Raw genomic sequence first — 27865 nt, 5'->3', positions numbered from 1 at the left:
GTCACAGCCACACACTACAGGTATCATTATGATGTTCTAGAACTCTTTATTGAAGTTCACTGTAAGCTAGCATCATTTTAATATACCTATGTCTAGGAGCATGAAGCTCAACTAATAGCATAAATGACTACAGCTGAAATAGGTCAAAGTGAGAAAGGAGGATTGGAGATGGACCTTTCTATAGCAGAAACTCCACATGTTTCAGCTCAGATTGATTCTGCTATCTCAATTTCTTCTGCTATTCCACTGTGTGATAAAACAGCAACTGGTGACTCTGCCTTGAGATCTATAATAGAAGAAAATGCTTTTCAAGCTTTGAGTGATGGACCCTGGGTAAAAAGACCACGTCTTCTCTGTGATGATAGTTCCACTGAAGACAATGATTTTTTATCCCTCACCTTTCCAAAGAAACTATGGAAAATTGTTGAAAGTGATCAATTTAAGTCACTTTGGTGGGATGATGATGGAAATTGTGTAGTGATTGATGAAGAGCTCTTTAAAAAGGAAGTACTGGAAAGGAGAGGACCTCTCCGAATTTTTGAAACTGATTGCATGAAAAGTTTCATTCGTCAGCTTAATCTCTATGGCTTTAGCAAAATACGACAAGATTTTCAAAGGTCTGCCTCGCTAGCTGAATTTCTAGCAGAAGAAAAAGTGGCATCTGCCTTTAGCAAGGTAAAATATTTCTCAAAGCTAAAGATGCTATTACTTTTAAAATGTTAAATTAGTTTTTTGCATGTGCAAATAAAAGTTTTGTTACGCTTATGAAGAGAATCTATGAATGAGGGTTGTAAAGGATATTCTGACAGCCATAATTTCTCAAGGTATTCCCATGAACAGTAAGAGTTTAAAAAAAGATTGATTACTCATTTTTGCCCTGAAGTGACCATTTCAGTGTGGCTTTTTCCTACTCTCCTGAGCCAGTGACAGAGAAAGAGAGATCCTTCTTCCCCTCCCCCTCCCCCCCCGGGGTTACTGGCTTCCTCCTGATGCTAGATCTGAACTGATTTCTTTCCCTCCTGACAGTTGCTGAATGCTAAAAAGGTGGATATGGCCCAGGTGCTACTGACTGAACCTTTATGGCCTTCATTTAAATTACTAAAAGTCAATGGGACTTGTACTCCTAAATCACTTCAGTGCTTTTGAAAACCTCCTAAGATTAGGTAATAGCCATCCTTATTGTTTAAACTCTGTTTTGATACTAGACCCGTTAAAGGGACATAATCTATTAAAAATAGTACTTAAAAATGTCCTTGCCTGTATTCTGAATAATACCTTTAAATGTCAAATTTACATTTCACCATTCCTGTCATGTTTGCTTTTTGCCCTTTATTTGGCTTCTACAATGAAGCTAAGCTATTCATATCCATTTCCTGGCTTAAGGGCTAAAAACAATGCTGCAGGAGAATGTTTAAATTCAAGGATAGATCACTGATTTTAAATGTTATGAGAATGTTTGTTTGTTTCATCAAATCATCTTCATAGACTAAAATTGGGACCTAAAGCGTCTGGCAGTGTCCCTTCAATGTTAATGTTTGACTTTTTTATGTAGGCAAAATCTTAGCTAGAATGTGCACTTGACTCTTGCTTTTTTTATCCTCACAGAAGTGATTAAATCTTTTCACTTGCTTTATTTAGTTACAGTTCTACCATAACCCAAATTTTAAAAGAGGCTCTCCACACCTCCTTGTAAGGTGTAAGAGAAGAGTTGGCATCAAAAATACACCACCAGTTGCTTTCTCGTTAGATGAGGAATTTAGTGAAAACTGCCTAAAGAGTGAGGGAAGAAGCTCAGATGTTCAGTCTGCCTTCAGAACTGCTTCCATGGAGGAAAATGACCTTGTTGCAACTGCTCCAAAGGAAAACATGCAAACATGTGCACTAAGAAAACCTACAGTAAATAAGGGACTTGCCAGAGCAACTGCCCGAATCAGAAGTGGATACGCTTCTTCACCTGCAGCTTCACTGAAGCCATTGGAACATGCAACAGCAGAAGACAGTGAGAAGCTGAATCAGCTGGCTCCATTTCATTTACCCCATAACAACAGCCATACTCGAGTCAGCACCCATGATATAGATTCCACTACAACTACATCCGCGACTTCTTTGTATCACGTCATACCTCCTGTATCAAATAGTCCTTTTGGACCTGTGATGGGGCTTCCTACCTTCCCAACCATGTATCCAGACTTATCAGTTATGCAGGCTCATTGGGCTAGTTTGCTGCCATTTTGTAACCCGTGGTTTTCAATGCCTATGATTGCAGCAGCCTCTGCCATTTCAATGTCAAGATCATCTCATCACCGAACTCCATCATACCATCACTGCCCTAATTGCAACTGCACTTCAAACAATGCACCTGCTGCCAAAGGCATTGGACCAAAGCCTTCTGAATATTCAGGATACCATTGATAAAGCAAAGGACTTTAACATTTCATATTCCAAGGGGAAAGTCACTGACAAATCTGCAATGAAACTGTCTGAAGAATAAATGTCTTTTTCCAGTTTTCCTGTCCTATTTATATAAAATAAACCCAGACTTTATTTTAAGCAGGGAAGAATTAGTTCAGTAGAAGTAATTGGTCAGCTTTAATGATTTGTAGTAGTTAACAAATTTAGGGATCGAGAATAAGAGCAGTGTAATGTTTGAATTACATATGCGCTGGTCAAGTTCCTTCCAAAGATAACTTCTGTTCTTTCCCCCCCATCACCACTTCTTTGGCTCTGCAGACTGAAGGGCTGTGGTGGAGCCAAGCTAGGGCAGGTAATGCAGGAGGTCTGAGCCTCTTTTTTTTTTTTGTTCTAGAGGGATATGTGCAGCATGCAGCTCTGTGCCTGAGGAATATACTTCTGCCAGGCCATTTACTAAGGCTTGGTTTGCAGAGCAGGGTTTGACCTAAGTGTTTAAACAAAATATCTATCTCGTGATACCCTTCCTACTCAGACGGTACAGTGATTTTCACCTTTTGGGATAGCAGGTTTGTATCACATGCTGAGGTGGATGACCCACCGTGATTCATGTTAGCTGTCATAAGAAATAAGAGTACAAATTAATGGTAAGCACATATTACTACAGTGAAAGATCTTCTAAGTCAGGTCTAGGATAAGAGATCTATAAAATCAACAGACCAAAATGAAAAGAGATTGGTTTCATTTTCAGCAAGATGCAGGTTAGGGTTTATTAAAAAGGAGAAAGAAATGGAGGAGAGGGCAAGATTTAGGAATTAGTTTCCCATCTTGGATCCCTTTCACTTGAAAGGATGCTGCAATCCAGGGTTACTTTGATGATAAACTTTGAAGTTAAATATTTCAAGTTCCAAAAAATGTGAATTTCTTTGTTCTTGATGTGGCTATGAGCTACCAGATGGTAATTACTAGGGTCCTGCATACATTGTGACCAAGGGGTAGATCCTGTGCCCAGTGAAGTCAGCAGTAAAGTTTTCATTTAATTCAGTGGTGGTGGATTGCGCAACAACTGATGTGAGAGAGGAAACAAAATACAGGATAGTTAAAATATTTAAGGAATATTTATTAAATGATATATTTTAAAAAGTAGAGTGGAATGATTATTTCAGCTTAGGGTTAGTAGTTCTCTTCACTACCATGTAGAAAGTACAGTTTAGGTTGGCTGTGCATTGAATTGCTTAATAATCCTTCTGCATAGTTAATATGATGCACTGAATTAAAATGATTCTTTTCATAGATTTACTTGAGGGTTTTCTACAGCACCCATCCACCTGGTGTTAAAGCATGTCTCAAACATTTATTAAAACTTATATCAACTCCAATTCAGCTGGAGCTAAAGTATGAAGTCCTTTCTGAGACAAAAATGTACTGGTTTCTGAAGGAGCACTGCCTACAGTAGATGTGCAGGATTGCGTCCCTGGATGTGCAATAAAGAGCAATGCCTACTAGTTGTAAAATTTCATAAATATTCTGTGACTGAAGTCTTCAGTGTTTTGAAGAGCAGATACAAGCTGGATAAAATGTGCCATTAATAGTGTATCAGTACCCCACTGTGTACCGTTCTGCATGTTTAGCTTCATGGAAGTCTGCTGTAGTCAGCTCCCAATATTTACATCTTATATTCAATAAAATGACAAACTACCCTGAAATTCAGAAGTGTGAAATGTATTGAAATTTTATAGAGAACTGAAAAATCAAAGAATAAATGGAGTGGTTCATTCAATCTTAAATCAAGCAGCTTCCAGTCACAGACCGGTGCCTCTGGAATTACTACTGTAAGACTTCTCTTCAGGAGGCGCTGTAAGCATTGCACATATGCAATCCACAGAGTCTTTAAAAGAATGTAGTCATTGGCTGGGACTTTTCTACAGCACTTAGCTAAGTAAACCTTTTTCAAAGCCTCTCTCTTCCTGTTTTTTTTCCCCCAAAACAAACTCTGTTCTCAAGTATGATGAGGTTCATCCTAAAAAGTTCTACTGCCCTGTGGACTAGACCTCGGAAGGTGCAGCTGAATTGGTGCTTTTACTAGCTGGATAAGGCTAGATAATAAGGCAGTAAAAATGTCTATGCCTAGTCTACTGTGTTGGTAGCCTTGGTGCAGGTGCACCTTTGCTGAAAAAACAGATGTATAGTGTGCTAGTGTAGATGCACCTGCTACACCTTCAAAGAGCACAATCAAGAGATCTTTGATTGTCTTTGTATAAGAAGGTTTAGGTGGTTTTCCCTTTCCACTGGGGGGAATTTCTAGTATAATTAGGATGGCTGGGAATGTAGGCATCAATTGATTCTATAACGGTCAATAGTATCAAGATGTGGTACCTTCCAATGAAGTACTATATGTGAGCACAATTTGACATTGTTTACCCTCAAGAACATCTCCTTTAAGAACCATCACTTTCTGCAGGCTAGCATACTCATTTTATTGTCTTTGTATCTACGCCCTTTGTGCGGACACAGTGCCACCTGACCGTATCTCAGATCTGAAGGTTAAAATGGGCTTTGACACTTCTAAAAATGTGTCAGCCCTGCTCTATCTGTCAGCTGGATCCTCTTTGATATCCATTTGTATGCTTAGTCCCACCTGAGATTAGTTTTTTCCTCTGGCACACCTGCTTCAGTGTTGTGCATGGAAAGCAGACAACTATTAAAAGGTTTCCAATATTAAACAGGTAGTATTTAGGTAAAAATGGTTCATGGACCCTCTTGTTGCTAGTTAAACAGTATTTCTACTGGGAAATTATTTTTAAAAAAATGCTTTTCAAACAGTTTTCTTGAGGTCTTACTGAAGGAAGTCTTAGAAACTGTCCTCTTTAGACACACAACAGTATAGTCCAAGCAGAAGCAGTACAAGCCTTCCCACACTGCCCTATCAATGTACTGCACCCTTCGGCTGTGCCGATTGTGTCTATGAAAGAGAGCAGTTCAGACTTCATACTTGAGCCATGACTTCGATAAAACAGCCAATAAGAGTGCTGGTTTTTGTGATGTGGTAACCTGACAGCTGGACTACAACAGCCAAACCTCACTGAATGGCTATTAAAAGGAAAACATTTTGAGTCACTATCAGCTAGCTAGGGATTTGAGCCAGCTACATGGAGAGGAAGTCTTCACTAACCCATTACTAATCTCAGCCATTTAGCATAATATGAAATAAATTAATATATATTAAAATAGATGTTATGTTTATCCTTGATATCAGCAATTGTGTTCATTTTCTCATTATGATGCTATATTTTCTGAAAGGGATCCTATGATGATGTAATGCCAATGTTACACATTCACTATTGTGATGTTCATGAATACTTATACAAATTGTTGCATACTGTCATAGGCGTTTAACTTTCTGAAATGATCTATGAAAGACCAATATATAGTCTGATATTACTCAAAAGCAGGCGAGAAAATTTCTACTAAGAAAAATATTTGAACAATTTAAATTAAAATTATCATCAGTGTCTACTAGTGTAAGTCCTTAGTATTTGGAGTTTGGATTGTAAATTCAATGTAAAATAGTTGTTAAAGTAACCTTATTTTCTCTCACTTCATTTTTTAAAAGTCTTTGGAAAACTAAAAATAAGTGATAGCTTGATGGATTGGTGCTAGAATAAATGTTGGTCCTGCTGAGTATTTTTGTTTTAGTGAGTCAGAAAATTCTCTCTGAAATACTTTTATGTACAAAGGTTTACTAACCAACTGAACTGAATCTGAATTACTTGTAAGGACCAAAGTGTGCGGAATTTGGCTAAATTTCTGGAAGGTAAAGAGGATAGCTCTGCATTATATGATGTTTTTGATCTGATTTCCGAGTAGGTAAAAAAAAAAATCATAGGTTTTTTTGTGTGTGTCTTATTTCTGAGCCTAAGCCTGGGAGGTCCTCAGTGCTACACATCTCCCATGGATTTAAATGGGTGTTGACAGCATTCAGCACTTTACAATCTTTTATATCACCCTCTGGCTAGCTGCTGTCTGATAAACTTCAAAATCCAGTCCCGACAAACTGCTGGAAGGGAGAAGGAGCTTTCTGTTTCTTCTCCTGTATTGGTGCCTGACTGCTGCAAAGGAGAGGTAGGTTTCAGAGTAGCAGCCGTGTTAGTCTGTATTCGCAAAAAGAAAAGGAGTACCCGTGGCACCTTAGAGACTAACAAATTTATTGGAGCATAAGCTTTCGTGAGCTACAGCTCACTTCGATGAAGTGAGCTGTAGCTCACGAAAGCTTATGCTCTAATAAATTTGTTAGTCTCTAAGGTGCCACGGGTACTCTTTTTTTTTTTTAAAGGAGAGGTAGGATCTCCTACTTAGTTCCACCTCCCAAAATTCTTGGCTACTGTAATAGGGAAGATCTATTCTATTCTACACCCTTCCCCATAAGAATGGCCCTATGGGGACAGATCAAGGGTCCATCTAGCCCAGTATCCGGTCTTCTGACAGTGGTCAGTGCCAGGTGCCCCAGAGGGAATGAACAGAACAGGTAATCATCAAGTGATCCATCCCCTGTCACTCATTCCAGCTTCTGGCAAACAGAGGCTAGGGACACCATTCTTGCCCATCTGGCTAATAGCCATTGATGGACCTATCCTCCATGAATTTATCTAGTTCTTTTTTGAACCCTGTTATGGTCTTGGCCTTCTCAACATCCTCTGGCAAGGAGTTCCACAGGTGGACTGTGCGTTGTGTGAAGAAATACTTCCTTTTATTTATTTTAAACCTGCTGCCTATTAATTTCATTTGGTGACCCCTACTTCTTGTGTTATGAGAAGCAGTAAAGAATTCTCCCTTTCTACAAGATTTCTGCAAAAGGGGAGGGTGTTTTCAAATCATCTCCTTCCTCCAAAGCTTCTAGTAGGGTCAGAGAAGGGGAATGTCTGTGCCTCTAACTCATGCACACAGTCCATCCTGGCTCCTGCTACGGTCTCTCCTACTCTACTCTATCCCCAGTCTACCTCCTAACTACTAGGAGGGCGCATGAAAGCAAGAGGTGGTCTCTGCTACTCCCCTCTTCCCCAGGTTCCATTGTGGGGGTCCTCTTCCTCCTTGAATAACTTCAGTACCAGCCTCTGCTGCTACTCAGAGCTTTCTGAAGCTGCAGCAAGAAACTGACACAAGTCTTCACAGTTCTACTGTGGGAACAGCAATAGTGAAACTAATCAGACATGTTAATTTTTCTCTTCTGCTTGACAAAGCTAGAGGTAGCAGTAAAAGCAATCAAGATGTCTGGCAGCAGATTTAGGAAGATAACACTGCATCAGTTCACACTGTGTTGACCACTGAAAGACTATTCTTGCAACAGTAAGGGTAGATACTTAAGATACAAATTAGAAAGCTAAAAATGCATACATTGATAATGCAAGTCTCTCATTTGCCAGGACAAGCTTCCCCGAGACTGGGGTGAGAATGGATTTTTCAAGTTCTTTTTTAGGACAATGGGAGAAATAATTCAGATTGAAGATAAGCAGCAGAGGCTAATTTGCGTGTCTCATTTACATAAATGAAAACCGAAACCCAAGGTGCACAGGGTAGATTTTATGACAGATTTTGTCCTATAAAAGTAATGCTGAGAATGCAACTTGAAAAGGGAGAGGACTTTCCAAAAGCAATGCTGCACATGCATACACAGCTTTTTTGGAATTGATATACTTTAAAATAATCTGTTTCTTTTGTTACAGTTGTATTATCAAGCATCAAGAGTCTTTATTCAGTTGTTAATAATAATGAAAAGAAACGCTAAAACTAGTCGTTTTACCCTGGAGCAAGAGGGTAACAGCACTGACATAAAAGCTATGGGTATGCCAAATGCTCAGGAATGTGCCTCAGCATGCTTCGGTGGTGGCCAGCAAACTGATTTGCCATCCCATTCTCTACAAAACTGCACAAAAGCTTTTGCCTCCTCAAGAACTGAGAGCAAGCATCAGCGAATTAAAAACTCAGCCATCTTGACAAGAAAAAGTTCACAAGAACAGAAAATAACAAATTTTGAAGCCACAAAGAACAAATATTGTGACCATTCAAACAAACATTCCAACATCTTAACTGGACTTTCTCAGATAAGGGAGTCTAACAGCCGTGAATTAAAATATCACCCAATGACCTTGACAGGACAAAGTTCAAAAGAACAAAATACAGTTGACTGTGAAATCAAGAAGAACAAGATGTATCATTTTCATCCATACAAACATACCAGTTTTACTACAGATATCAGCTATGGTATAAAGAAAAGGAGTACTTGTGGCACCTTAAAGACTAACAAATTTATTAGAGCATAAGCTTTCGTGAGCTTATGATGCATCCGATGAAGTGAGCTGTAGCTCACGAAAGCTTATGCTCTAATAAATTTGTTAGTCTCTAAGGTGCCACAAGTACTCCTTTTCTTTTTGCGAATACAGACTAACACGGCTGCTACTCTGAAACCTGTCAGCTATGGTATGGATTCAAGAATTGCTACATTAAGTTATCACCACCCCAAATCCCATGCCAAGATTAGATCCCATAACCAGGCTTCCTATTTGTCAATGTGTTCACCTAGATTTAGCAGCTATGAATGCCTACCAAATTGCCAGATTGGCGTTCTCTCATCCATGGTTTTCCATGCCTATGATGCCATCTCTTTCTGCCATATCTATGCCTGGGGATGCCTCTCATCAACATAGGGCATCCCCACATTATGTTTACTGCCAATGCTTTTGCTGCCTTGGAAGCTGGAGAGCCTCAAAACCAAATTTGCAGTAAAAACTTTGGCTGCAAAGGAAAAACAAATGTTAGTGACATATGCACTAAATAATTTTAACATAAATTTCTATTTTATTAAAATTAAATGTCCAGAAAGTTAATTTTCTGCAGTTTCTTCTTATTCTTTGCTTTTTTTTTGGTCCCTATTGTTCTATGATATACTTTTTAAACACAATATTCTGAAGGTGGGCCTATTACTATTTCAGAGCAGTCAAAGAAAAACAACAGCTAAGAAGAGGAGCCTCAGCCACCTTTCATTGAAATTTACTGGGGCAATGAGTTACCTTCTAATGATGTCAAAGCATCAAAGTCCCCTTTAAATCCTTTTAATTGTAAGGTTTTCATACAATCAGCAACATATTTTGCTTTTTTGTGGTTCAATAGTAATGTCAGAGTTTCTTCAGCCATGCATTTCATCATCATTTCCAACAAACCTACATGATAGGTATTTCTGACCCTAAGTAGAGAAGAAAGCTTTGGAACCTTCTATAAGCATGTGTGGTTACTGCTGACGAGTAGTGACTTTTTAATGGTGACCAGTCTATTGTCTTGAGTGTCTAATTAGCCTGGATAACATTTCCCCAAACCTGGCTCACATGTAGATCAGTTTATGATTCGTTACATACAGAGATGATTAAAGGCTGTGTGGTCTATTGTTTAAAGTAAAACACTGAGATTGAGAATCACAATTCCTGGTTTCTATTTCTAACTCTGCCACTGGCTTACTATGTAACCTTGAAAGGTCACTAAGCCTTGCTCTACCTTAATTTTCACATTAGTAAAATGGGAATAATAATGTCTAACTCACAGTGGTGGTGGGAAACTTAGTTAATAATGTTTGTAAAAAACTGAACTCCTTTGAGAAACAATACACAATAAAACCAATGGATTATGGCTTGGTACTATTCAAAAGCTGCAATAAACAGATAATTAAATATACTGTGCAGCTCTTTTAATGAAAGATTTTGTAAGTCCTATAGGAAGAAAAACAATATATGCACTGAATAACAAAGGATAGAATCATAGAATATCAGGGTTGGAAGGGATCTCAGGAGATCATCTAGTCCAACCCCCTGCTCAAAGCAGGACCAATCCCCAACTAAATCATCCCAGCCAGCGCTTTGCTTTGTCAAGCCTGACCTTAAAAACTTCTAAGGAAGGAGATTCCACCACCTCCCTAGGTTATGCATTTCAGTGTTTCACCACCCTCCTAGAGAAAAAGTTTTTCCTAATATCCAACCTAAACCTCCCCCACTGCAACTTGAGACCATTACTCCTTGTTCTGTCATCTGCTACCACTGAGAACAGTCTAGAACCATCCTCTTTGGAACCCCCTTTCAGGTAGTTGAAAGCAGCTATCAAATCCCCCCTCATTCTTCTCTTCGCTGAGCAAACAATCCCAGTTCCCTCAGCCTCTCCTCATAAGTCATGTGTTCCAGTCCCCTAATCATTTTTGTTGCCCTCCGCTGGACGTTTTCCAATTTTTCCACATCCTTCTTGTAGTGTAGGGCCCAAAACTGGACACAGTACTCCAGATGAGGCCTCACCAATGTCGAATAGTGGGGAACGATCACATCCCTCAATCTGCTGGCAATGCCCCTACTTATACATCCCAAAATGCCATTGGCCTTCTTGGCAACAATAGCACACTGTTGACTCACATCCAGCTTCTTGTCCACTGTAACCCCTATGTCCTTCTCTGCAGAATTGCTGCCTAGCCATTCGGTCCCTAGTCTGTAGCAGTGCATGAGATTCTTCCGTCCTAAGTGAAGGACTTTGCACTTGTCCTTGTTCAACCACATCAGATTTCTTTTGGTCCAATCCTCTAATTTGTCTAGGTCCCTCTGTATCCAATCCCTACCCTCCAGTGTATCTACCTCTCCTCCCAGTTTAGTGTCATCTGCAAACTTGCTGAGGGTGCAATCCACACCATCCTCCAGGTCATTAATGAAGATATTGAACAAAACCGGCCCGAGGACCGACCCTTGGGGTACTCCACTTGATTCCGGCTACCAACTAGACATGGAGCCATCGATCACTACTCGTTGAGCCTGACAATCTAGCCAGCTTTCTATCCACCTTATCGTCCATTCATCCAGCCCATACTACTTTAACTTACTGGCAAGAATACTGAGGGAGACGGTGTCAAAAGCTTTGCTAAAGTCAAGGAACAACACGTCCACCGCTTTCCCGTCACCCACAGAGCCAGTTATTTCGTCATAGAAGTCAGGCATGACTTGCCCTTGGTGAATCCATGCTGACTGTTCCTGATCACTCTCCTCACCTCGAAGTGCTTCAGAATTGATTCCTTGAGGACCTGCTCCATAATTTTTCCAGGGACTGAGGTGATGCTGACTGGCCTGTAGTTCCCAGGATCCTCCTCCTTCCCTTTTTTAAAGATGGGCACTACGTTAGCCTTTTTCCAGTCACCGGGACCTCCCCTGATCGCCATGAGTTTTCAAAGATAATGGCCAATGGCTCTGCAATCACATCCGCCAACTGCTTTAGCACTTTCGGCCCCATGGACTTGTGCTCGTCCAGCTTTTCTAAATAGTCCCGAACCACTTCTTTCTTCACAGAGGGCTGGTCACCTCCTCCCCATGCTGTGCTGCCCAGTGCAGCAGTCTGGGAGCTGACCTTGTTTGTGCAGACAGAGGCAAAAAAAGCATTGAGTACATCAGCTTTTCCCACATTCTCTGGCACTAGGTTGCCTCCCTCATTCAGTAAGGGGCCTACACTTTCCTTGACTTTCTTCTTGTTGCTAACATACCACAGTAGTGCTAATATAATGCTACTGTTAACCTATTTAATTCTTGGGCTGATTGTATTAGCATGCTTAATTCATTGCTGCATTTTATAACGTAACTGTGGTTAGGGCACAGGAGAAGAGAGGTATCTCTTTCCCCCCACGATTATTAATACAAGCCACTTCTATTATTTGGCAAATAAATTTGAAGCAGCACCATTTTTATAACCGTCACACACTCGCAGTCACCCTTAACCTGTGCTCAAATAAGAAATTGACTAGAAATTGTGCAAAACTGACTCCATAGGAACCAGAATTGATATGAAAACTGTTTGGATTTTTTGGCATAAACTAATAATTACCAGTAGATTTAATTTTTACTGTTACCAGTGAATACCATTTTAAACCTAGAAAATTTGAGCCAAAATAAACTCAATTTAAGTAATTCTCAATATTATTTCAAACAGACCTGCCAATCTATATGACAGATAACTGAAAATCGGAGACAGCAATAGTTTATCTTTTAGAAAAATTCCTGTGTACGCTCAGAATGAATATTATCTAATCTGTTTGGAGAATACATCTTATGTGAACAAGAACATAGCTAAAAGAAAATGAGCAACTTGTGGCACCTTAGAGACTAACAAATTTATTAGAGCATAAGCTTTCGTGAGCTGCAGCTCACTTCATCGGATGCATTTGGTGGAAAAAACAGAGAATCTCCCCTCTGTTTTTTCCACCAAATGCATCCGATGAAGTGAGCTGTAGCTCACGAAAGCTTATGCTCCAATAAATTTGTTAGTCTCTAAGGTACCACAAGTACTCCTTTTCTTTTTGCGAATACAGACTAACACGGCTGCTACTCTGAAAAAAGAACATAGTTGTTAGTGATTGTCCCAAGCTGACAAGTTTGGATCCAAACTTTTCAATGTTCAGGGGTGTATTTATTGAAGATTTTTGCTAGGCCAGTTGCAGAGATAAGGCAAGTTGCAAATTTCAGACCCAGATCTGAATCTCACTACAATTCAGGTATGTTTGTAACTGGAGGTTTTGGTTCATCCCCATATATATTGTAGTGCTATATATTTTGTGCACAGTAGAAACACACACAAGTAGACAAGGTCAGTGTCCCAAGGTTCTTACAATCTAACAGCTGGGTCCTTTTCTCATTAAAGTCGGTAAGTTTTAACACTGATGTCAATGGGACTGGATTGGGTCCTAAAAGAGACAGGTGGAGTATGAACAATGGTGGGAACAGATCATTTGGGAAAGGAAACCAGTGATAGGCTAAAAATGTAAGAAGAGATTTGAAGAACAAGATGGAGATCACTTAGCACATGAGAAAGGAGAGGCTGTTCCTAGCACTGGGGGCAGTGTGAAACAGGCACAAGATCATAGGGAGAAGCAATCAAACAGAGAACTAAGAAAACTGTATAATGTACCATTTGAGCTTGTAAATTCAATGAGTTCACTGGTTTAATGGGTCTCTACTGTATCATGTTTACTTTAAAATAGCTTAATGTCCCTAGTCTTCACCAAATTAAAAAAAAAATGAAATTAAATGAAACAACTCTAGCTGAAGCCATTGTCTTCCAGCTAGGAAGGTTACTCTTCAAACCACAAAAAGTGGCCCAAATATACAGGTGAACCTGAGAGTCTAAATCTAACCCAAAGTATGCATTACCCCCAACTGAAACCCACTCAAGACCCCTTTAGAATTACACCTACTTAATATGTAACTTAAAGGTTGCACATTACCTCTGAATTTGGCCGGCTGAGTCTAACTGAGAATCAGGAAGTTTAAGCTGATGTAACTCACATACCAAGGGCCAGAAGAAAGAATTGCAGAAAGGAAGGGTTTAAGTAGGCCATTTCTCCATTGATCTTCTTCCAGCTCCTCAGCCATTTAAATTACTCCAATTTAGACTCCAATGTGCATTCGTTTATATCAGTAAGAGGATGTGATTCTGTCTAAGTCTAATTTATAGTAACTTACAACACTTCTAAAGAAGGCCAATGGCATTTTGGGATGTGTAAGTAGGGGCACTCCCAGCAGATCAAGGGATGTGATCGTTCCCCTCTATTTGACATTGGTGAGGCCTCATCTGGAGTACTGGTGTCCAGTTTTGGGCCTCACACTACAAGAAGGATGTGGAAAAATTGGAAAACGTCCAGCGGAGGGCAACAAAAATGATTAGGGGACTGGAACACATGACTTATGAGGAGAGGCTGAGGGAACTGGGATTGTTTACTCAGCGAAGAGAAGAATGAGGGGGGATTTGATAGCTGCTTTCAACTACCTGAAAGGGGGTTCCAAAGAGGATGGATCTAGACTGTTCTCAGTGGTAGCAGATGACAGAACAAGGAGTAATGGTCTCAAGTTGCAGAGGGGGAGGTTTAGGTTAGATATTAGGAAAAACTTTTTCTCTAGGAGGGTGGTGAAACACTGGAATGCGTTACCTAGGGAGGTGGTGGAATCTCCTTCCTTAGTAGTTTTTAAGGTCAGGCTTGACAAAGACCTGGCTGGTATGATTTAGTTGGGGATGGTCCTGCTTTTAGCAGAGGGTTGGACTAGATGACCTCCTGAGGTCCCTTCCAACCCTGATATTCTATGATTCTATGTGGTCAAGCTGCCAGAGATTGGAGTTGAGGAGACATCCAAGCAGGATCTTACCCAGTTTAAACAGACTGGCGGTAAGGTGTTCTCCAGAGATGCTTTCAGTTCTAGAAGTAGCTCCCCCTCAGATTCAAAATTGGCCTTCGTTTATGTGCCTTCAGGGAACATTACAAGGCGATCTTTCAGACTGCTGCAACAGACAGCGGAGCTGTGATGGAGTTTGGATCTGTGGGGGAAGTGGGGATTGGCAGGCTGTTTAATTTTATTTTTTTTTGTAATTTATGGCACGATTTCCTAGAGCCCTGGATAGGTGCCCTCTTAATTTTTGTACAATACTAAAGAAACAACAAACAATCAGCTGGGCCCTGTATATTTTATACATGCATAGATAATTTATCCTGCCACCATACCTAGAATTTATGACATCACTAGAGTAACAAAAACCATGTATGTCACAGCCATGGTGTCGCTTCACTATTGCAACATTCTAGAACTTCACCCTACACTGTAACCAAGTATTTTTCATGTCTTTAGAACTATCCTGGACTGAGTATAACATTACATTTCCAGGTTTAACTTACTCCATCTAGATTCATGGCTACAAACACTTCAGAAAAAGAAGTGAAATTTAAAAAGTTATGTTTGATATGGCAGTCGCGCTAATATCCACTGACAAAAAAACCTTCAGTCCTAAAAAAAAAAAAAATCAAATAAAAAGTTTTCATCTGTTTCTTTAATGCTGGACAAGAATATACCAGGAGATTTACCTATAAAGGACATTTTGGAAGAACATGCTTATGAAGCGCAAGAAGATGCCAGCTTCTCCAAAAAACTGCTTTGCTGTACCTGTAACCAACATAAAGTAGAAACAGGTGAGATAAATGTACTTCTTTCTCTCTCCTTTCCCAAAAAACTGTGGAAGATGATAGAAAATGATGAGTTCAGGTCTATTAGTTGGAATGATCGTGGAGAGTGTGTCATTATAGATGAAATCTGCTTTCAGAGAGAAATCTTAGTCCGAAGAGGCATCTTAAGGATTTTTGATACTGATAGCATGAAAAGCTTCATTCGACAACTCAACCTCTATGGATTCAGTAAAACATGTAAAAATATCACTTTGCCTCATTTTCAAGCAGAGAAAAACAGAACCAGAGCAAGAATACTGGTAAAGTAGTAGAAATCTATGTTTTAAATAATTTCTTTGCTTCACATAAAGGGACACATCCTTGGCCTCAGCCTTTGTGCCCTTGACATAGCTCAGGAGAAGATGGGGTACAAACATGTCTTTAAGTTATCTTTGTTCTGCCACAATTCTTGAGCAGGCAGATACCAGGTGAGTCACATGACACAACATAACGCAGCATGAAGGATGCTGTATATTACACCAATTGCCCATAACTGCAAAGAGCTGTTCCAAAAACCTGGGATGACTGGGGCACAGGGACACCTGGGCTGTGATGAGTTGGGTGTTCTGTCTGTACCCCTTATAAATTTTGGATGATTTTATTAAAAACTGTAACATGAAATTACTGTGTCATAGAAAGCCTCTATGGATGTGGATCCCCCGGGGTGAACAAGGTTGTGTCATGTCTCAGCCAGGCCAGAGCCAATGGTGAAAGATCAGCACTCAATGATTGTCTATTGGGACAATAGGTTTGCTCTTCCTAGAAGACGACACTTCCTCCTCTTGTCTGAAGGGAAGGGGTTTAGAAAGGCAGAACAAAAGTAGCAGGTGATCCAAGCAGAAGTCTATAAAGGGATTCATGGCAGTAGCTGGGGGAAGAGAGCCATTTTCCACCAGATTAAGATGAGGGAGATTGACCTTTCCCCAAGACCCTTTCCCCAAGCTATACCCCTTGTGACTCTGGAGGAAAAGGAGTTGTACATAGTGTGGCATTGGAGCCACTTCAGCAGCTCCACGTAGGGCTTTTGTACACTTAAACTGCTACGGTGGCACAGCTGCACTGCTGTAGTGCTTCAGTGTACGTATTGTTAATGCCAATGGGAGGGGTTCCCGTCAGCGTAAGTAATTCCCCTCCCTGAGAAGTGGTAGCTAGGTCTGTCAACCTAGCACTGTCTACACCGGGGGTTTGGTGGCTATAGCTACATCTCTCAGAGGGTGTGGATTTTTTAAACCCGAGAGGTATAGCTATACCAATGTAAAAGTCCTAGTGTAGACTAGGCCTTAGTCAGGGGACTCCTCAGGTCCCTTTAAGTAGAATTTATAGCTGCTTTGTGCTGCTGGAGTAGTATTGAGGATCTGGCCCCAAATGTCTTCTGATTACACTGCTAAATACGTAGCGATTCAAAAAAGTCTTCAAAGTAGTATCTATCAGAGGGTTCTAGCTACATTAATTGTATACAGCAAAATCAAAAGATAGTGTTTAAATAATTTATCATATATGAACATATCCATGTACTATAAAAGGCTGATGTGGCTGGCATGTAAGGGAACCTTAAAGTCATAAACAATATAGTTTTTGAAATGAGTGTGTGTAGCATAGGGAAAAGATAACTGTTAACAAGAAATATAAATGTACAAATACCAAACTGTCAATAAATTACTTATGGTGTATAATAAGGAGTAATGGGATTAATAGTCTGAGTATCAGGAAGAACTTCCTGATAGGGAGCCCTGTTAAGAGTATGGAGAAGTGGTGAAACCCTACAGCTTGGGACATTTACAACGAGATTAGGCAAAGCTCTAGAAAAAGTATTGTAAAGAATAACACACCATTGCCTCAGATGGATGGAAAAGACCTAAAATGCATCTAGTCTTTCTCCAGTTACTATGATTTCACTTAAATTAAAAAAATTAAAAAAGTCATTCAGCTATGAAATTTGGAAAAATCTTTCGTGTCTTACAAGGTGGTAACACCATACCTAGATCCTATGTTTTATACTTGCAAGTTTTATCGGACTAAGGGACACAGAACTAGATAGCTTTTTATTACTAGAGAGAATCTGAGGTTTAGTATGACAGTTCACAGCATGTAGACAATAGGCACCAACATTATTTATGGCAAGGTATCTTATGTTTGTTTCACAAGTTAAAACATTCTGAACCTTATTGTTATATGTTAAATTTAAAAAATGTTTGGGATTTTGTTCCAGCTGTACCACAATCCATATTTTAGAAGAGGGTGCCCCTTTCTCATTCAGAGAATGAAGAGAAGAGTTGGCATCAAAAGTAATGAACAAATCCAATCAGTCCTAACTTGAAGAGGAGAAAGCCAGCCGCGCCAAAGAAATATATTTCCTTTCAAGACTCAATTCAGCCAAATGATTTGCAAATACCTTGTCTAAAAGAAACAATGCATAACAATCTACAAAAGAATTCAATAAATGCAGGGAATGGCAAAATGAACCATTCCTACCCAGTCTCTACACCATGGCCTTTGGAAACTGAAACTGAACACACTATTCAAAATGGTATTTATAACCAGCAAAGAAATCCATGTATGGATACTAATGCCACCAACTCAATTTGTCCATATTTTCCTCTGACTTCAGAAACAGGGCTTGAACCCTCAGTGGGACTCCATCGTTTACCTTCAACTTACTAGGACTGTGTGTTCATGAATGCTCAGTTTACTACTTTAATGTCCTTTTGGAACCCCTGGTTTTCAATGTTGATGGCAGCAATTTCATCTATTCCTTTGACAGAAACTCTCAACCAACAATTTACTTCTCCAGGTCAGCCATGTTTTTTATGCAACTGCTATGGTAAGACTGAGCCTTCTGCCAGCTGTGATTCTGCAAACTCAAGTTCTGCAGAACTCTTGTGACTGACAAATTACAGTTTATAATGATCTGGTTCAGCCATGTCTTTTTAAAATAATATACAATTAAACTGGTTAAAAAGTCTAAGTAATGGGAGTATTTATTTCTTCTCTACACTTACGTTTCCCAGGTAGTCAGCATAAACAAGGCTGAGCTAGAGATTCTTAAAAATGCGCGCTTCCACCCACCAGATGTAAAACAAGTCAAGCAGTAGTATGCTAACAGATCTTTTAGACATAGACATTAGTCATATACCCCAATCCTGGCACTCAGAACTCCACAGGACTGGGTCCCGTCTGTAGAAATCCATTTCTTTGGCATGATTCCCAGTGAAGGTTTAAGGGGAAAAGATCTAATTATCTGTAAACTTCTTGTATTTGTACTAGTACTTTACAACTCTTATTAAAAAAAAATATAGAATCTCAAAAAGTAAGTTTCCATTTTGTAGCCACAACATTAATTCCCTGAAGCATTACATTCAGTTCACTTCAGTGCCAGAAAAGATACTGACAAATTGGCGAGAGTTCAGAGAACTATAATAATTGTAGGGACTGGCTTATCAGGAACAATTATAAAAGTCCTGTATAAAAAAAAAAAAAAAAAGAAGTGGAGGAGGAAAGCATATTTGAAATGTGTAAGCACCTCAGATGAAGAATTATTTAGGGAAATTCCAAGAGGGAAAGTAGAATTAACAGGATGAAGTTAAAAAAGGGGAAAATGTACACTAACTATCAAAAAAATATTCCTGGCAGTGAGATCTCTCTCACTGTATAATAGTTTTCAGTTGAGCTGGTGGAAGCCACCTGGGAACATATAAATCTGTGTAGATAAACCATTAGCAAATGTACTCCAGGGAAGAATTCTGTTCTGGCCATCGGGGGATAGACTAGATTTCTGAATAGGTCTCTTTTATTTTTAATTTCAAGCAGTCCAGAATTCTGTGACAATTTAGAAACCTACAATCCTCATATTTAAAACTCATGGGGGTAGTAACAATTACATTTAACCTGTATTTGTACTGAAACATCTAAATTTGTATTAACAGTTACATTTCCTCCCCTGAATAGGAGGGGACAGGGAATTAACAATACAATAAAAATCTATCTTAAGTGATCAGAGGAGAGGCTGAAAAATATACTAAATTTAAAGTTCAGAATTAGAAAACAGTATATAGCTACTGATGAATTTCTTTGAAAGTGGCAATTGGAAAACTAAAAGAGGTTGAAACATGTTCAATGATCTCAATCAGAAATCCAAAGCAGCATGGCAATCTTTATTTTAGAGCACATCCTCACCCCTGCTAAATTCAGATAGCTGGACTGTATGCAAGAAGAGAACCACAGAGATACCCAAAATTTCAAAAGTGGTAACACAGGCATTTTACCAGTGCTGCAATAGCATCTTAAATACATGTTCCCTGTCAAGCAAAGGAGACTTATTAATGGATTCACATAATTGCAAATCCATCAACTACGGTTCCTCCCCAGCCCAGCCTGCCTCCTCTAGCTGCATGTCAGGTCACAGAGGGTTCTATGAAGCAGAGTGCTATGGTGGGCACAGACAGCGGTGGCTCTATGTATGGGGCCACAATTCAATGTGACTGCTCTGGCTGGGGCCTGCCCCAGGCAAAGAGGACAGGCCAGAATTTGCCCCGTCAATTAATTTGTAATCTTTGAGCAGAATAGTGATCTTTTTGTGCTTAATTTTAATTCAGTATTTTAAAAATAATTCCCCACCATTTACCAATGTTTTCCATCTTAAATGAGTATACCTAAAACTATTGCATTTGTTCAGTTACACTTTTTACAAATGCATTTATAACACCGAACATATTCTTGTCCTCCCAAGTACTAGTCATGCTACAGAGTCTATAAAGGGGAACCAAAAACCCTATCATTAATGCAAAGGAGTGCCTGAATACTATTAGATATAACTTCTATTTATATACCACTTTTGATGCCAAAGGATAAAAGGCACTTTATAAACTTAAAAACTGTTATAAAGAAATTGCATCATCCCACTAATGATATGTAACCACTGCTGGAAAGCACAGCAGCACATAGCAACACCACCTATCCTCTTAGAGTAGGAGATGAAGGAGAATACTGTACAAAAAATTGTAGCGAGAATTTGAATAGGCAGACTGAATTCATAATTTGAACTAGATTAAAGGGAAAGCTAGATATTATGCTGCACGTTTGCCTTTTGTTAATACCTACATATGTAGGGAAAAATGAAATGCCTACAAACATCTGAGCAGAAATTCATATTTTATTTCAAAATAAGGTCTATGTCCTAGAATAAGAGTTGTATCCTACTCTGAAACACTGATGATGAATTTTAAATTAGTCCTCATTTAGTCCTAAATCTTATACACATGCTTAACTTTACTAAAATTTTAAAAAAATGGTAGGAGTCAATGGGACTATTCACATGCATAAATCCTTCTAGGACCACGGCCTGAGTTTTTATTTACAACAAATATAACCAAACACTTTTTCATTCCATTATCATCCCACAGCCTGATGCAGCCACACCTCCTTTTAGGTTTCAGCATTTAAAATAGGTACATCAATATCTCAATATATTAAAAACATTAAAAAAAACCCCATTTATTTACAATTGTCCACATGTACACATACAAGACTCTTATAAAATAATATAGACATCAATAATGGTCACTGACACAATGACATCTCTTCACTAGTTGGTAAAAAAATAATTCCAGACATTTTTCTCATTATTTCAACTTCTTATTCTGGGGTCACAAAAAACAAAGAAAAAACTCAAATCAGTTTTTGCTTCATATCTATTTCTATAAAAAAACATTCACCATGAATACATTTCAGATGAAAGCTTGGAAAAAGAATAAAAATCACCTACATATATGAAACTAAACTAATGACATCTGATACGACAGCGTTGCATTCAGGCAGACACAAATATACCTTAATGTTCCAAAGGGATCAGTTCCTTTGGGATATCCACTTGCCATACATCTTTGCCCCCTTTAGCAGGAATCGGTTCCAGTAGCCATCTTGGATTTGAAACAACAGTCAAGTATTTCTGCTCCAGGCTAGTGAATACAGCTTGATTTTCCAGCTCCAAAATCTTTTCAGGAGATAAATTTTCTGGACATTGTGAGGTCTCTCCAATGTCAACAAGCCCTGTATTATAAATGCAAAAAAGTTACTTGGCAGGTTAATTCCCCTCCACAACAGAAGTTTTTCAAAATAAATTCTCAACAACTTCCCAGTCCACATATAAAACAACTAATTTATATATAGGAAGGTCTCTACACCCAATGTACACACCTTAAACAACAAGCGTCAATCTCTGCAAAAGGCAGCCTATGTGACTCAAGATGAAAAGGAAGATGAGCTGAAGCATGCAGCTATAAGATTATTAACTCAGTGTGATGTAATTCTGTTAAAAATAAGTTCTGCAACTACTGAGGTATTATTGAAAACTTGGGAGCCAAATTCAGCCCAGGAACAGCTCATCTTAAAAAACAGAACTGTGCCCACTTATAATGGATAAATTTGCCCCTATTTTATTAAAATATCAACAAAAGGAAGCAAAAGGAGTACTAGACAGCAGGCATTTTCATATCTTTCTGTGATTCAAAATCTTTATGAAATAAAGGCCAAACAAATCTTCATTCCTTTTCATAGTTTAGCATGTGATTTATGCAGAAATTACAAATTTACATACTACCTAGACATACTACCTAACAATTCTCTGTATTATACCAAAATATTGTTCCAGCTGTACATGTGATAAACTGTTCTTAAGGAAATAAAAATATTAAAATGAAAACGTGAGAGTTGATCTGACAAAAGAATTGATATAGATGAGAGTAAAAACAAAAAATGGATACAAACTTCATAACTAGACATACAGTACATCTATTTTAACAATTTTAAAGCAAAGAAACAACACTTCTATCCTAATTTTGTACCACAGTAATAAACTTCCCCATTGCCCAAACGATACAAAAGAATATTTGGAGTATTCAACCACTTGCACAATTGAAAGAGGCAGCCATCAAAGTAATGTACTAACATGACATGAAAAGCATGCCATGACTTCATTTAACTATAGGAGCACTGTAAAATCATATCAGCAAGAGGAATCAGAAGCTCAACATGCAAGAAAATACATGTAGAATTAGCATTCTGGGTGCAGCTAGTTGGGGGTCAGTGGCATGGGGATCTGGATGTGGGGGCTCAGGGTGGTGCAGGAGATGGGGCTTGTCAGAGTGGGGGTTTGAGTGCAGGGAGATCTGTGCAGATGCAGGCATTGAGATTCAGTGGGGTGGGGTTCGATTATGGAGGGCTGGGATGGTTCTGGGTGTACGGGGTGAGGCTTGGCAGGGGTGTCTGGTATGGGAGGTCCAGATGCATGGGGATTGGGCAGATGGGGGGAGCAGTTCCTCATACAGTGACCCCTCCCCCCACAGCAAAAGAGCAATGGGGGCAGGAAGCAGGGGAGGATGGTGAACTTCCTGCAGCTGGGGGAGATTTCTGGGTGTAGGTCTGACACAGCCCCAGACACCCCTTGCAGGTGAAGAGGGCTCTCCTGCCTCCAGCCCAGCCAGGTCTAGCAGCTGATCCCAGCTCAGGGTAGGAACCACTGGTTGGGGTGTCTCCAGCCCTGTGGTGATTTACCTCTCTGCTGACTGCTTCGGGTGCCTGAAGTGATGTACCTGCACTGCTATGGAGTGGTGCATGATTGCTCTTGCAGCTTCCCTATCAGAAAGTCATTTTTCTGTGGGGAAACAAAGATATCTGGGGGGGGGGTGGGGACATGAATTCTGTGCACACGCAGTGGTGCAGAATTCCCCCAGAAGTAACAATGTGCAACACATTACAGAATTGAAACCTAAGGCCCCAATCCCGCAAACTTTTAAGCATGTAAATAACCTCACTTACACATGTAGACCTATTGAAGTAAATGGACTATTCAAGTGAATAAGTAAAGTTTTCGCAGGCCCTGGATCAAAATGTTTACTTCTGTTAGCAGTTGAAGTCAATACCGGTATGAAAGAATAAGCTGAACTCCATTCTGTTTCTGGCATTGGGAGACTTGTCAGATAACTCTTAGTTCCAAAATTATTATTACTGGTGATAATGAAGAAAGCAGAATAACTTAACTGGATATTTATAATATTAGGAGTTTGCACAGCTAGCAGTTTGAAGAATTATGTTTTTACTTGTATATGACACAAATTGGATCCGTAAATTTTTCACTTGTCAACATTAAAAACACATACACACAATGTGGGTGCAAACAACTGCCATCTGCTTTAATTATTCCAAAACCTTAGTGCACACACAAGCTTGCATCCAAAAAATTCACTGGCCCCAATGGTATTTGTAGGTTTAAATTCTAATATTTGCATGTATATTAGGCTACTGAACATGCTCACACAAAAATTACAATGTTTAGGGAGTGTGAATTAGCATAAACATACCCCTAACAACAAGCATGTATGCGCGCAATTTTGTGTGCTCACGAGAAAGATGGGAGAGGGTGCTGGCATTTGAAAATTTAAGCCCCAATCTTGCAGAGACCTATGCATGAGCTTAACTTTACATACAACAAGTAGACTCATTGATTTCAGTGCCACTACTCAGAGCTGAAGTTAAACTTGTACGTAAGTCTTGGCAGGATTGGCACCTTACAGTCACTTTTCTAAGTTCAGCTACACTTTAAGATTCCATATACTGCTTTACAACTTTCAGCCCAAATATAATCACATTTTCACCTACTCAATCTCACTGATATCAATGAGGTTACACAAGTGGAAAGGACAGCAAAAATCTAGCCTTTTGTATTTATTTAGTATTTTATTTTTAATGTTTTTGTAAACTTCACAGTACCTCACAAAAAATTACAAAGTTATAAAAAAGTTGTCTAGAGACCGGTTACAAAATTTGTGCTTAAGAAACTGTGTTTAGATATTTAAAACATGCTTAGGACTGCTTGCAATAAAAAAGATCAACATTGCTTACCAGCAATAACTCCTCTGCCAAATTTTTCCCCTTTATCTAATAACTCCTGAACTTGCGTAGGTGTCATGCCAAGTCTATTCAGAAGGATCTCTTTCCATGTTTCATCTTCCCAGTCCTTAAAAGCTATGTGAATAGCAATAGTGCAGTTCTTGTAGTCTACCAGCAAAGGACGCCAACGAGTCTCTATTGTTTTGACTTTGTTCAAAACCAATCCACCATAGGGTTGCCGGAAGGAAAGACAGCCAAATCTCATCATTCTTCAGCGTCACTCTTTACCTTATACTTCTCTCATATCCTGTTTAGTTTATGAAGGGAAAAAAATAATTAGCTTAGCACAACATCTTGATGTCCAGGACTTGAAAATCCATCCAGCAGTGGCCACAGAAAACTAATGCATCTGCCTGCACAACAGTCTTGAGAAGTTTTGCAAAATAGTCTGATTATTCAAGTCACTGTACCTTCAGAATGCCTTAGGATTTCTAGAAAGCAATAGTGAGTTTTCAAACATTTAATCGGTCTTGAAACTCCAAAAATTAGATTACAATCTGTTACATTGGTGTCTACTATTATTTGTACGGTAGTGCCTAGAAGCCGCAACCAAGATCAGGGTGCCGTTGTAACAGGGCACTGAACAAACACAGAGTGAGAGATTGTCCAGCAGGGACAATCTTATAATTTAAATAGACAAGTCAAACAGACGGTGGGAGATAGGAAATATCTGCATTTTACAGGAGAAAAAAAGCCTTTGATAGAGCCAAGAACTGAACTTAGAACTCCTAAATCCTAGTCTAGTGCTTTACCCACAAGACCCTTACTAAATCAGATGTTACTCTGTCCCCATAACCGAGATCAGAAACTCACTACAAGTATTTACAAATAGAAATTAAACTTTTCACATTAGTTTTCAGCCCGTATCATGGAGAGCGCTTCAGAAGAAAGAAGCAAAATGACATGGGGACAAGAGTGGGAGCAGGATACAAAACGAATCATTGGTCTTGCAGGTTTGGAAGCGTGAGGGAGGAGTTGGAAGACAGGAGAGCTGAGAGGGAGGAGCTAAACTGTCCTGTGCGTCACAGGCCAGGGCAAGAAGCTAAACATCAAATGAGGTGGGCCTGCGAAAGCCAACAAAGATACTTGAAGAGGGTTTGACCTGGCCAGAGTGGCAGGCAAGATGGAAATATGCTAAAGCTAACTATGTTTGTTTTTTCAAACACAGTGAGAACAGTATATTGTTGGGATTTACCCTTGTTTGTTTACAAATCAACTGCTGAGGCACTGTGCTACAGAGCTGGAAGGCCAACACGTTCCTAGTTTGGGAGGAATTAGATGTTTAACAATATCGTACACTCAACAGTATGAGGTGTTATCGCTAGCGCAGCAAATTCATTTTATACATGGCTTTTACCCTGACAGTGCCCAGTAAAATTGTTGCTTACAATAATAATAAAATCCTTCATTCAAGCTGTCTCACACAGGAGAGCCACTTACACCATTCATATGGAGGCTGTACTACACCCAGCCAAGTGCTGACTCAGGGCCCCTCTCACTCTTCACATCGGGGCTACCCCCACCCTCTGCTACCATCAAAACTCAGGCCCCCTCACCCGTCTAGGTCCCCCCACCATCAACTCAGGACCTAGAGGACCTCACCTCACCCGCAACTCCCACCATGAACTCAGGGCCCCTTGAGCCCTAGGATTCCTCCCACCCACCATCAACTCGGGCCCCCCTCACCCTTGGGCTCCCCCTCACCATCAACTCGGGCCCCCCTCACCCTTGGGCTCCCCCTCACCATCAACTCAGGGCCCCCCTCGCCCTTGGGCTCCCCCTCACCATCAACTCAGGGCCCCCCTCGCCCTTGGGCTCCCCCCTCACCATCAACTCAGGGCCCCCCTCGCCCTTGGGCTCCCCCCTCACCATCAACTCGGGGCCCCTTGCGCCCTAGGATTCCCCCCACCCACCATCAACTCAGCCCCCCCCTTGGGCTCCCCCCTCACCATCAACTTGGGCCCCCCTCACCCTTGGGCTCCCCCCTCACCATCAACTTGGGCCCCCCTCACCCTTGGGCTCCTCCCTCACCATCAACTTGGGCCCCCCTCACCCTTGGGCTCCTCCCTCACCATCAACTTGGGCCCCCCCTCACCCTTGGGCTCCTCCCTCACCATCAACTTGGGCCCCCCCTCACCCTTGGGCTCCTCCCTCACCATCAACTTGGGCCCCCCCTCACCATCAACTTGGGCCCCCCCTCACCCTTGGGCTCCTCCCTCACCATCAACTTGGGCCCCCCTCACCCTTGGGCTCCCCCCTCACCATCAACTTGGGCCCCCCTCACCCTTGGGCTCCCCCCTCACCATCAACTTGGGCCCCCCCTCACCCTTGGGCTCCCCCCTCACCCTTGGGCTCCCCCCTCACCATCAACTTGGGCCCCCCCTCACCCTTGGGCTCCCCCCTCACCATCAACTTGGGCCCTCCCCTCACCATCAACTCGGGGCCCCTTGCGCCTTAGGATTCCCCCCACCCACCATCAACTCAGCCCCCCCCCTTGGGCTCCCCCCAACTCAGGGCCCCTCGCCACCCTCACCCTGGGGCTAACACCCGCCCAACGCGCTCCCGGGGCCCTCACCAATCGGCTCGTCGCTTCTTCCTCCTCCGCCGCCGCTCGCCACCAGGCCTCGCCCCTCCCGCCGGCCCGCCCACAGCCGCAGCGGCCGGCCAGAGAGCGCGCAGCTCGGCGGGGCGGGGCCGGTGCGCCGCTTGGCCCTGCCCTGAGGGGAAGGGGGGGCCTACGCCCCTCAGCCCAGGCCGCTGCCCGCGGGGGAGGGGGGGTTGGGTTAGTGACAGCGGGAAGAGAAGCCGGGGGGGGGGAGGTGCTGGGGGTTGCCGAGTCCAGGGCCCCGCTTTGCTGCCGTAACACCCGCTCGTCTCCATCGCTCTTGCCGGGGGCGGTGACCTGACCTGAGCTGAGCGGGGCCCCCGGGTGCCTCGCCTTCCCCTGACCCCAGCTTGCTAGCCGGCTGGCTTCCTTGGGTCCCCCCGCCGGCTCTGGGCCCCGGCTGCTTCCTGGGGGGCAGGGAGGATGAAGGCAGCAAGCCGGGGGTCGTTGCCTTGCAGGGCACTAGCTGGCATAGGGTGGTCTTGGGTAATAGCAGGGAGCCCCTCTGGGTGCTTGGGCGTGTTTGTGCCTCCAGATACTGTGGGGTTTAGCCTTAGATCAAAATAAACAGACGAGTATTGATCCTTACTATCAAATATTTCACCCCGAATCACTCCTGCTCGGTAAAATCTGAACAGCGGAGGTTGACGTTTATTCAGCACTAGACTGGGTTGATATGTACACAGCTCCTTGTTACTGTTCTGTGTTAATGGTTGCTGGCCAGTTCCCTGGTCAATCAGCGGGGTTTTGCCTCTCTTCTGCCTGCCTGCTCTGCAGGCTGCAGCCGCTTTGGGCCCCTGAGGCCTTCTCTACACTAAATTTTGTCCCTTAAAATGCCCCACTATTGCTACCAGCGGTGG

At 41.3% G+C, this 27865-nt stretch overlaps 2 protein-coding genes and 1 pseudogene across 6 annotated transcripts; 2 read left to right on the top strand and 1 right to left on the bottom strand.

Moving 5' to 3' along the window:
- Nucleotides 1-26: 26 nt before the first annotated feature.
- LOC119861928 (protein EOLA1-like) lies at nt 27-27087 on the bottom strand. Of its 5 annotated transcripts, none has more exons than XR_006274332.1 (5): nt 26976-27087; nt 24353-24647; nt 21284-21502; nt 8983-9198; nt 27-286 (listed from the first exon to the last, which is right to left on the bottom strand). XR_006274332.1 is itself a non-coding variant. In XM_043492568.1 (4 exons), the coding sequence occupies exons 2-3, from the start codon at nt 24606-24608 to the stop codon at nt 21285-21287; spliced, it is 474 nt and encodes a 157-aa protein (XP_043348503.1). In that variant the 5' UTR covers nt 24609-24647; nt 26976-27087; the 3' UTR covers nt 27-286; nt 21284. The 5 variants fall into 5 exon arrangements, 3 of the variants coding, with proteins under 3 accessions (XP_043348503.1, XP_043348506.1, XP_043348504.1); XR_006274331.1 differs by having other exon boundaries at nt 9010-9198; XM_043492568.1 differs by lacking the exon at nt 8983-9198.
- Nucleotides 124-2504, top strand: LOC119861927 (heat shock transcription factor, Y-linked-like). Its single transcript, XM_038417717.2, has 2 exons — nt 124-675; nt 1639-2504. Exons 1-2 carry the CDS (start codon nt 124-126, stop codon nt 2410-2412), a joined length of 1326 nt encoding a protein of 441 aa, XP_038273645.1. The 3' UTR covers nt 2413-2504.
- LOC122455838 lies at nt 14751-19285 on the top strand (annotated as a pseudogene).
- Nucleotides 27088-27865: the final 778 nt, after the last annotated feature.

This window comes from Dermochelys coriacea, chromosome 9 (assembly GCF_009764565.3).
Source record: "Dermochelys coriacea isolate rDerCor1 chromosome 9, rDerCor1.pri.v4, whole genome shotgun sequence".
NCBI lineage: Eukaryota > Metazoa > Chordata > Testudines > Dermochelyidae > Dermochelys > Dermochelys coriacea.
The sequence above is the reverse complement of the archived record's forward strand: the minus strand, read 5'-3'. Positions and strand labels throughout refer to the sequence as shown.